At 44.1% G+C, this 12,050-nt stretch overlaps 1 protein-coding gene across 1 annotated transcript in view; it reads left to right on the top strand.

The window, feature by feature from the left end:
* The window catches only part of col23a1b (collagen type XXIII alpha 1 chain b), a gene marked incomplete at its 5' end in the record, with an annotated part of 33,458 nt that overhangs the window by 6,115 nt on the left and 15,293 nt on the right, over positions 1 to 12,050 (top strand). The window contains 5 exon segments of the mRNA XM_082554466.1: positions 2,819 to 2,845; positions 2,931 to 2,957; positions 7,161 to 7,187; positions 8,059 to 8,085; positions 11,632 to 11,691. Coding sequence (XP_082410592.1) covers positions 2,819 to 2,845; positions 2,931 to 2,957; positions 7,161 to 7,187; positions 8,059 to 8,085; positions 11,632 to 11,691 — 168 coding nt within the window.

Here is a 12,050-nt window from a genome sequence, read left to right as displayed (position 1 = left end):
GTGCAGCAGCCGCTGACCTCGCATTGTTCACCTCTCCTGCTCATCCTGACGAGTCTTGAAGGAGCCAGACCCCCATAAACGCTCCCAGATGCAGAGATGTCCCTGCATAGATGTATGTATACATGGTAGAGCTTAGTGTGCATGTAGGGATGTAGCCTCGGAAAACTCAGAGGGACATTTGAAATTCTCATGGGAAACTCAGGATGTTGTTTTTAATAGAGCGATGGACATCCAGCCTGTCCTGTGCTGTGAAATTATTGCCGTCCAATTGGTCCTAGTCATTTGTTCCACCCTGGTCTCGGCTACCTACTGCTGACTTCACAAGGGTTCCTTAATCAAAAAGACATTCTGTAAAGAAGCACTTTTTATGCTTTTTTATAAATCTCTTTTACAGGCTGCTTTCAAGTTTGACAGCAGTCTGTAGCCACGCTGACAAATTATGAGGCAAAAGCAAAGCAGTAAATGATCAGATGAGCGGGTAACGAGAGCAGCTTCACGTATCGCTCCCTCTCTGTACCTACTGCCCATCCAGCAAAGCAGGCCAAGATGAGACTGTGGTAGGGTTGCATCCGTGGGGCTGGTAAATCAGGAGATCATGAAAAAAGCCAAGACTTGTGTGCGCCATCCAAGGCCAGAAGTGATTATTGTTAATGATGGTTTCCACCCTGGAAAGCCACCAGGACTGTGAACAGCAAGCCAGTACTTAAGGGACCCTGTAAAAACAGTTAGCTTAACATAGAGTAGGGTTGTTAAGAAGGAAGGCGGCAGGAAGTCAACGTTAGCCCTTACCACATACATCACATATAAGTGTTTGTCAGGAAAGTTTGATCCAAGAGCCGGCTCTTCCTTCATGTTTAAGTAATCCAAAGATTTGAGCGCCTTTGAACTGAGCATAGAGGAAGTTCAGTGACTGCTTGTTAGTTGTTTTTATCGAGGTAAACAAAGTGGACATCTCCAACTGCTGCTTCAGTGCTGGAGAGTGGATGAATAGACTTTCTTAACTGCCTGTTGTATAATCTAAGCACCACAAAGACACACACACACAGGAGATGTGGGGGTGTGTGTCAAATTGATGCAACTGGAACAAGTCCACTCAAGTAATATAATTATACAGCACATAGCCTGGGAGCCTTTATCTGAATGTTACTTGTTACACACACACACACACACACACACACACACACACACACACACTGGGCAGGATATACATAGACCTACACATTTACTTAAATACAATAATGAAAAACCTTCTTTTTCCTACTTTTTCACTCTGAAGTTTCGGTTATTTTTGCTGTCCTCTCTTGAAATGTTTGCCTCTACAAATCCACTTAATTGCTTTTTCCAACACTAACACAATTTACATTTTTTCATAAGCGATATGGAGACAAGACTAAAACATTCTGAAATACTAATAAGTAACAGCTGGTGTAGGGTATCTTGCCGAGGAAAGGTTGTCTTGTCCGTGGACTGAAAACAAATAGTGACTTCAGTGTTTTGAAGCAATGCTTTATTCACAGCAGACTCGGTCGGGTGACCTGCAAGTATAATTATTGGCTCATTATGCCTTATTAAACCAGTAATTAAAGGAGCACTTTTTTCTTCTTCTTCTTTTTTTTAAATAAGCCTATTTTCTTTCTTGTTGAGAGTCTAATGAAAAGATTGATACCATTCTCATGTCTGCAGGTTAAACATAAGCTCCAGACAAAAGTGCCTGGCTTAGTTTAATTAGCATAAACACTGCAAACAAGGGGAAATTGCTGGAATTGCTCTGAGGGAAGGTGAAATCTCTAGAGCCTACTAATCACAACTTTATCGGCACAAAAACGACACTTAAAAACGACAGTGTGAGCTTACCTTCTTCTGGCTTCAATTCTTTACCGAGAGAGGTGCCTTTGCTTTAATGTGACTCTCAACAAGCAGTGGGCCAGTGTGTATTCATATAATGTTCCCAACACAAGATAAGCTGTCATGTCGCTACTACTTGGGCTTCATTTATAAAAAAGTTCTCATACTTTCTACATGATTTTATATTTTATAACATCTTTCCCTCATTGTTAAAAGATACCTATATAATGCCTGCACAAAGGAGGCTTTAGCAGAGAGATATATATAGATAGATATTTTCTGTGTAATTTTGTTGTGCAACTATAATGTCAAACTTTCACAATTTAATGAATTCTAGAAAAATGACTTTTTATTGATTGGCTGATACCAAAATTATTTTCCATAATGATTCATTATTTAAATAAATAAACTTTTGATTTTATATATTTCAGTTTACTCCAAATTATAGCCTCGTATTAAAGACAGCAAAGAATTTTTTAATTTTTTTTTTTTTTTTTTTTGAGTGCATGTACCGAAAAAGAAAAGCAAACTCCTTCTGAAATGAGATCATTGTGCACCAAAAAATTTCATCCTCCTAAAAGCGTGTTTGGCTTTTTTAAAAACGTCTCAACACAAAAGCAGCCGTGGTTACGTGTCTCTAATTTGATATATGAATTACAGAACACTGCATCCTGCTTTTAATTCAAAACACCTTTGGTCTGGCAATTTATTGATAATTCCTATCATAAAGCATAAAGTTCACAGCAGGCGTGGAGGCATGTGTGTCCAAAATTGCAATAGCTCTTACATAACTGACAGGAAAATCACTAAAGTCTACACTACATTTCCCTGTCAGAGTAAGGTTTTTTTATAAACGACTGCTTATTCCTGTTTGAGTCATTTTTATAAATGAAGCCCCTAAAGTGGTTCAGTGGCGACAGGGCTCTCGGGACTTTGTGTTGGTCATAATTTCTCTTTGTTTCTTTCCCAACAGGGTCCACTTGGCTTAGATGGCAAACCAGTGAGTATTCTCAGCCACATTTGTCAAGTATGCCCAAAATGAAAGAAACAAGTTTGATTTTTAACTCTGTTTTCTTTCCTCTCAGGGTCCACCAGGTCTGAAGGGCAGCCAGGTACATCGTCACACGCCTCTTATTCTTACTTTCTTATTTTATTTAATTTATTCAGTTCCTATTTAAAGATTTTTCCTATTATAAATCCAGCTGGACTCTGCATTTGTCCTGTAAGACTGGTGAGAGTTTGTTATACCTCATCAATCATTTTTACTCGCCCTGAGGAGTCACTGCAAGTGCGTGAAAAACCCGGTAGCCATCTTACTTCCTGTTCCACCTCTTAAGTCATCCCAATGGCTCACAGCCACGGGGGTAGTCTGGGCTCAGCTGAGCTGAGTGTTGAAATCCCCTTTGCACTCCCATCCATCAACTCGCGCCTGAAATGCTGGTGCACTCAGAGGCACGCCCAGGTGCAGCATGGAAACAGGTGAAGCAGAGCGAATGGGTTACACACCATTTGGGAAAGTAAGAAAGAGATTAGTTTATAACCTTCAGACGGAGACTCTTTAAAAAGTCATTATTGTGCCCCCTCCGCCCCTCCTTCAGCACATCGCAGCGCTCACCCACAAGAGGCATAAGTCATCAGCTGAAATGTAAACCCCCTCGCAGCATAATGAGAGCTGTTGCTCTCCAAACACCATTAAGCTGTTCCTGTTCCTGTGAAAGGAGTCCTGAGGCTGGGTGTATCCTTTAATAGGTTTCTCCCCATCAACAAGGGTCTGGCATAAAACCCTCAGAAGGCGTGACTCATGACCAGAGTTGCATGCAAACCCAAAGGGTGGGGGGCATGAAAACAACATAATAAAGGGGGGAAACATGTAGCACATTTTTTATCTTTGAGGGACTTCTGTTTCCAAAATTAATAATGAGGTTTTTATGAGCTGGCATTTGGGTTTTTTTTCTTTTTGAATCAATTGGAAAACTAAAGATTTTTTTTTTATCATTTCCCCTTTTAAAATGCCATTCCTGCACATAAAATACACAATAAATGAAATTAAACCAGATGGGAAATCAGTTTATTGAAATTCAACATATTTTTTTGTTGTGTTTTAGATCATTTTGAATGAAGAAGTTGACTGTAAAGTTAGTCTTGTTTGAACAATTTGCGGCTTGACTCTGAGTTAAAGGCTTTCTACCGCTCGGAAGAGCGAGCAGCACGGGAGATAAGCTCTGTCTGTCATCGCGTAGATAGTCACATTGACACACTGCTTGTCGTCTTCGCTGTTGTACTCTTGAACGCGTTTATAGCTCTAAGATAAAACTGTCGCCAGACACAAGAAGTTATGGAAGAAGGTACAAAATAGAACGAAAGCCTTCAAAAGGTTCAAGGCAGATTTGGAACCAGGGGACTGAGAAACGCAGACAGAGGGGACAAGTTGAGTGCGAAGGGTCTAACCTAAGTGGTGACTTGGCTTTAAGAGGTATGATCTGTCCATTGTTGTCACAGATGGACAGTGGATGCTTTCCACCTCTTATTCTTTTTTTTTTTTCTTTTTTTTTTTAAATGACATCAGAAACAGCAGTATGCGACATTACGTGATGGCAGAGCTTCAGTTCATCCTTTGTCTTTTTTTTTTTTTTTTTTTTTTTAATAAATAGGACAGGGGGAATGAATGAGAGAAAGAGGGGGAGAGAAAGAAAGAAAACCAAAGGGGAGAAGAGACGGTGAGAAGGGGGGGGAAGAGAGAGAAAAAAAAAAAGAACTCCTGGGTCACCTGTATGGAGAAAAAAAAAAACAAACAAAAAAAACAAACAGAGGAGACAGCAAACAACAAAGAGCAACATAATAATAGAGAAAACAAAGCACCATCACAATAAACTAGCTAGTCATAGATATCAATATTTACTAAGTAATAAACGATATTGTGCAGCACGCAAGATAGACAGCGCACAGTGTGCTTTGAGGCAGCAGCCAAGAAAGCTTTAGTCCGCGTCTGTGAATACCCATGTGTGCATACCTGTGTGGATCAGCATGCTTGCATTCCAAAGGTTTCTCCATGTAATGATCTGCTAGGGAGTGTGGGGGGGCCACAGCCCCGTCCTCCAGGGTGTGAAGCGGGTATGGAGGAGATCAAAACTCCAGACATCCAGAGGCCCCCAGAACACAAGAGACCATGGAAGACCAACAGAGGGGCAGCCGCGCCACTGTTCCAGTAAGAGCTGAGGAGAGTCCCAGATGAGGGCTCGCCCAGCAGCCGTGGAGCAGAAGTCAGGGGGAGTTGCAGTGACGCGCCCGTGAGCTCCGCCGGCCCCCAGCTGTGCCTGAGTGACCGAGCCCCAGGCCGAGAGGCCGGGGGCACCCCACCTCCAAAGGGGCCCGAGCGAGCCCCAGGCCCCAGGCCCCGACAAGCGGCCGCCAAGGAGTGAGCCGGTGTGCACCCGGACGCCCACCCCCAGACACAAAGAACCACCAACACACCGACACCTGAGGGAGTCCGCCACCGGCAGGGGAAGTGGTGGTGGGTGGAGATAGGCCTCCAAACCTTGGAGGGCCTGAGGTGTCCCCAGAGAGGTGGCGTCTGATACCCAACCTGACATATAGACACAGACATACAGGCACACACAGACACAAACATCCATTCCCACCCTCATGCTCTCATATGCACTCACTCCACACTCAACCAACGTGGAGACAGACATAAAGAGACGCTGTACACACAATCACACTCCCCAAGCGTACTCTACAAACCGGGTCTAGGTACCCTTGCCCCTGGAGGGGGGAATTGCACCCAGACCCAGGTGGTGTTACCCTTTTCCCTGCGGTGGGGAGAGGCAGACCACCCCGACTCCGCAGCAGCAGGGAGGCCCCACACCCCAGACCGCAGTCGGACGGCCAACTCCTCCTACTAGCCCTCCCGCTCCAGCAGGCCGCAGAGAATGGGGGTGGGAGAAGACTCCAAACCTCCCTCCACCCGCTCATTGTAGTGTTGATGCATATGTGTTCTAAGGTGCAATTAAAACCCAGGAGGGCATGGAGCTACCTGCCAAGGAGCAGCAGGTAAGCGCATAGTCCCTCCTGCTAGCCCTCAATGACTAAGTGTATTTAAAATTGAGAGGTGGGCAACGACGTCAGGGGTGAGGTATACACCCTGATGGTAATTTGGACTCCGTGATTGTGCCCACCCCCAAGATCCTATATGTATGTGTAATGAGAGTGTGAATAATGTGAATGTCTAAGTTGTGGGATAAAATTGAGGCAGAGGCAGCCAGAAGGGGACAGGGGGGGGGGTAGCCTCCTCTGCACCCTGGTGACATACCCCCACTCCAAGGCCCTGCATGTGTGGGTGGTTGTGGAGGAGCGGGAAGAGGGAGGCAGCTGGAGATGGGGAGGGAAGGAAGGGAGGGGCAGGTAACCCCTCCCTGGGGCCAGCTCCCCCGCTGACCCCAGTAGGCACTCCCACCCTCCGCGACCCGCCAGGGAAAGGGGGCCCAGGCCCATCAGACCGGGGCCCAGTGCAGTAGCGCCCCCCGGCTCCACAGAGCCCTGGACAGTCCACCCAACCCCACCACAGAGAAAACTGCACACACACCCCCATCCACACATCTTCCAGACTACATAAGACGGTAAACGCCCAGGCTGAGATCTTCCTCCACCTCTCCTGTATCTCCCCCTCCTGCAGAGAGTTCCTGAAGAGAAGAAAGCTCCTGCACCTCTTATTCTTCTGCCTGTCACAGTCGCAGAGGGCCCGCAGTGAGTTTGCTGCTTGTGCTTTCACATTTGGCATCCTTATGCTCCTTACCACCACCAGCAGCAGCAGCAGCAGCAGCATACTGAGACATGGCTCACCACAGAAATGGACAAAGGCCCTGCCTCATACATAGAGCTCATGAGGATTTGAAGCTGTCACAAAGTGGGGACCGTGCACCAGTGTAGGATCGCACAGGGATGTTTGATACCCCGTGTTTTTAGTTAGCATTTCAGCATTCCTCATCTAAAACATCTCAAGAGCTCCGAAGAGTCACTGATGGAGGAACAAAGGTTTTATCTCTGAGAAAACTTTTATCTCTCAAAGAGCACTCTTAAAAGGGATTCTTGGGACAAGCTTGAGTCATTTGGTATTCTTACTGTGAAATACACTCAGACAAAAGTGATGTTTGGATTGAGCGGTCTCAATGCCATGAATCCATTAAGCAGAATAACTGCCTTGTCTTACCGTTTGATTGAAAGCTCCCTTCTGAAGGGCTATTGAAGATGCGTGTGATGTGTGATAACTGATTTATCTTGACCAAGTGTCTCTGATTTTCTCCCCCCTCCTCCCACAGGGACCATCCGGACCCAAGGGAGAAAAGGTATGCTTCAATATGGATTTCAAAAGCCTTTCTAGACAAGTCAATGCACTGTACGAGTGTATTTCGAACATTTATTTATGGGCAGAAGGTGCTCGGACAACCTTGCCGTCGCCCTCCCACGTTCGAGTTTTCGCTGCGTGTCCATCAAAAGAGCCGTAGATTACATTTAGCTATGCGGGAGCTCATGTGTCTCTGCACATTCTCACGTCAAGGTACTAAGCAGGTTTACAGGCCTTCCGCAAAGCTCGATGATAGCCAGATGTTTTCCCGCTCTGTGAACCTCTGCCCAGCCTAAGATCTTAGCAACCGTAAGAGCTGTAAGTGCTGGCAAGAGCAGCCTCGTCGTGTGGTCGTTTCTCTCCACGCTGCTGGTTGGTTGTGTGTATATGTTCGAGACTGCGTTTCAGCAGAATCAGGAGGGCAACGCGACTGCATTAAAGTGCATCTGTCAGAGCGGGAATCAGCCTGATTAATGAGGCGATTGCATCTGACAGATGAAGCTGAGGTTCGGAAAATTGGCTCACTTCATGTAATCATGCTAGTAGCCCTGTGATGAGAACATGAACTCCAAAAAGTTGATCAGAAATCAGCTGTGTTCAGCATGTGCACTCCGCATTTCGACTTCATTGATACTGTGCTGTCAGATGATTTATGGCCTACCAAATGATTTATACAATAAATGTCAAAACGCTGAGCTGTTTAGGAGACAGATGACCTTTGAACCACTTCCTTCCCAAAACCAAATCTTCCATTTTAAGCCTGTCTGTCATCGCTGCTCCACAGTAGCTGAGCTCTTTTGGATAACTGGTCTGCTGCACATATACAGGGCTAATAACTGCTGACAATTGTTATTTTCCTGTTTTTCCTCCAGGGTGACCAAGGAGACATTGGGCCAAGGGTAAGTCTGTGTTTTCTGTATTCATCAGAGAAGGTTAAATATGTTGTTTTTGGCTGTTATATGCACATTTTGGAAATTATGTCCTCACTGCAGCTGACTCTGGAGAAAAGATGCTGTCCTTTATATGTTTTTTTTCTCTGTGTAATTTAAAAATGACCTTCCATTTAAACCTTACTTCCAGTTTTTGTTCTCCTTTTATTTTGAATTTTTGTCTGTTAGTGTTCTTCTTAAACATTCACCCTTTTTAAAGGTCATAAGCCGCACTTTCCTTTCGACTGAAACAAAGGACATACAGTACTGTGCAAAAGTCCGGAGCCAACCCTCATTTTTATCATATTTCGCTTCCAAGGAGCCAGACTGTCTTCTCATTGTTAAAGTGGTCTTGAGCAATAGCTGTCAAGGCTTTATAAAGATCTTTCAAAGTTTTTGTTTGGACATTGGCTGCCTTTTCACTCATTTTTCAGTCCAGATGTTGTTTGTTTGTCAAGCCACTTAACACTGGACCGAGAACCAGTTTTAGATTGTGTCCTTAGGCAATTTGTTATTAGCCGCCTGTCGCAAAACACATCATTTGTTCACATTTCTTTAGTTGAATCGATGAAAACTGCCAAAGGTAACACAGTTTGACAGACATAAAATATCATTTTTGCCACAATGAGGTGATTCCTACAGAAATGACGGGTAACTTGAGGCTTTTACACAGTCCTATTGAAGTTAAAGAGAAAAACAGACGCTTGACATTTTAGAAATTTGGCTATTGCATGTGAAGCAACGCTTTAATGTGTTAAGTCAGTAAATAGAAATTCTGTTAAGTAGAGCCAGAGTTACAGTTTTCCCAATGCAGAGCTGTCTGTATGCTAATTGGCTGCTGTCTGAGATGAGTGGTAACACTCCTTTTATATGATTTTTGTGAGACAGAACCACCAGTTTTAAAAGCTATGCTTGAAATTAGCTTAATGTATTTTAGCTTCATTATAACTGTAGAGCTTCCTCAGCTGGTTTCTAGTCTGCTATCACAAACTGAAAATCAAATGTCAGGGAGACTGAAGTGTTTATGTCATCTGAAAACCACTAAATGGTTTATTTGTTATCACAATGCGGGAAAAATCTGGATAAATAAGGATAAAAGTCTCGGTCTGTCTATAAAACGCATACACAAAGCATTTTAATAATCCAAAAGCAAACGTGTGTTTACCCAGTGTGGCTTCCCCACACACAACTGCACTGACAGCACACGAGGTTGGAGTCGCCCATCTCAAAGCCAAAGCCAGACATGAGAAATGACGTTATTAGCAAACATTAAACCTGCCAGAGCTCCCGTCTCTTACCCAAGCTAAGCTACTTTTTTTTAACATTACAGAGAAACCTCACCCTGCATCTGGTCTATGTTGTCAGTGCTGCCTTTTCATCTGATATCATTCCTCCCTCCATGAGAGCTCCCATTTCATTTAGTGTGGTTTGAAAATAAAACCTCTGTTCTTTACATGGTAAACAGTTTCAAATCTTTAAAGAGGTCACATACCCATGAATGTTTTTTTTTAGAGCGCTTAGATCAGAATGCCACATAAAGCCGCTTCTTCACATGAATTTTAAAGTGGGGATGAACATGAAAATGTGTTACAAGCATGTTTCTAATGGCTCTAAAATCTTCTCATAGCCATTCGTTTCTTGTGTTTATTACCACCAATATCCTTCGATCTGTCCATCCATCCATTTTCAACTGCTTATCCTAGGTCTGGTAGTGCATGGATTGTAGATTAGAAATGTGGAAGTACATCTCCTATGACTTGAACCCCAGTAATGGAATCACAGAAGAGTCTACGATTATTGGAGTTAAACTGGCTACTGTTTTATACCAAAAGCTAAATGGAGAGTAAATATGATGTGGCTACTCAACGGAACAGTATTTATGATGCGGTTCAAAAAATTACAGAAATTCCTGATTTCTATCAAGGCGTAAGCCATTTGATTTCCCCACCTATCCTTTCAGATAGTTTGTGCAAGAATTAAATCTCCTTTGGCATTTCGCATTACATAGTTATTCCAAATGATAAATATTGCACTTGGCCCAGGCCTCTGCAGCTTTGATGTCCCTGGATAAATCTGCAGCCCCAAAAACCTCAAGCTTGGTTCAAATCAAACCCAACAGCTCCTAAAGCTACTGTAGATGTGGATGAGGTTTGGCTCCCTCATATAGGTTGTCACAGATACGGCTGTAGATGGGTTAGAAAACAAAAATCTCTTGCTTGCTCAGTACTATTTTTAACAGTCGGATTGTCTTCAGGTCATTAAATATGCTCATTTATCACCTTACTGGGATTTCAAAACTGTATTCAAAGGTTCAGCTTTGACCTTTACGGGCAGATAAGCGTATGTGTGAAAACAGAAAGCAACCGCAAATCTCCGTCAATGTGCCGCTTCCTGTCAGTCCATCACTTTTAGTGCCTCTTCCAGGCTGATTCTGGTCTTAGACCAGGGTACCAAAACAGGATAACAGGGTTATTAAAACAAAATGTTAAAGAACCACCAAAATGATGTGAGAAAAAGGTCATGTATAGTGTTGCGTCTTTCTCCAAAGCAACTTTTTGTTGAGTGGAGTAAAGCTGGTAGCTATTTTTCCCAAGCCTCCATACAGTCAAATCCATACGGAGGACATTGTCACTGCATGTTTAGGTTCATCTGGGGGCTGTATTGAAAGACAAGCTCTGATGAGAGTTTGATCCCCTGCCAAATCCTGAGTTTGCCTCCCTGAGCGCATCTGCAAACAGGCCATAGTGAGACGGGCCTCCAGGGATGAATGGCCATTTGTCTTAGTATCAGCCTTAAGTCTGATGAGAACAATGTAAAGGGGAAACCCACCATGAAACAGTCTATTCTCTTATGCAGTGTTTAAGGAGCATATGCATAAGTGGTCTTCATGGTGGGAACGGTGTGAATAAGCAACTGTGACAGTGGGCAGAGAGGGGTGCACAGGCCCAGAGAGGAGGAGGTGGAGTCTGCGGTGGTGCAAAAACCTCAGCCATCCAGCCCTCACTAGAGCCTGTTAGCAGAACCTTCTCTAGCAGCTCTTCTTCTTCTGTCACTCCCCCCCCCCTTAGATCTTCTCCCCATCCTTCCCTCCCTCCCTTGTGTTTTTGAGGGAGCTGAACCAAAGAAGCGACACAGTGCTCCAGGCTCTGCGGCAGCAGGAAAACTCTGCTCCTTTCAGCCTGACAGACAATCAACACATTTACTGTGTTGACTGGAAAGAGCCAAACCACCACTGTTTTGTTTGGTCACAGTGGGAATGATCGGAAGGCACTAAATGTTGTGCACGCACAGACACACACACACACACACACTACTCCAAAATGATTTTTCAAGGGTCAAAAGACAGCTATTGGGCCTTACTTGCAGATTTTACGGATGTCTGTCTCACGATTTGCCGATGATGCATTTTATTTGCACCTGATGGGTTTTTAACTGCATATATAATTCGATTTGAAACAGCTGCAAACATGACTGTAATGCTGCGCTATCTTGTTCACCTTTTCCTCTTCTCTTCAGGGTCCTCCTATGTACGGCACACATGCAAGCCTGCACAGTAATCAGATTCTCACTGTTAAGGTTTGTGCCTCTTAGAGAACTGCTGTCGGACTGCCGAGCTACCGCTATCCCTGCAGACAGAGGAGCAAAACACCTCTCTTGCAGTTTTTCCCTCCTTTCTTTGTGCTTAGAGCTTAAGAGGCTGTTGAACTCTTATCTGTTTTTCCTGCAGCATTTGTTTTCATGAACTCTGGACTCACGGTTAACAGCGGACCTCTGATTTCCAACTTATGTAACTGACGCTCTTCTCGCACTCACTTTAATCCACTCCATGTCCTCTTCTCTCTTTTTTCTGTATCCCCTCTCCTTGTTTTCTCCCCTTTCTTTTCTTTTCATCACTGGTGCACCTCTTTGCATCGTAGATGGTTTTCCCCAGAACT

Source organism: Aulonocara stuartgranti (genome assembly GCF_965226115.1).
Source record: "Aulonocara stuartgranti genome assembly, chromosome: 2".
NCBI lineage: Eukaryota > Metazoa > Chordata > Actinopteri > Cichliformes > Cichlidae > Aulonocara > Aulonocara stuartgranti.
This window is presented reverse-complemented; position numbering and strand designations above follow the sequence as displayed.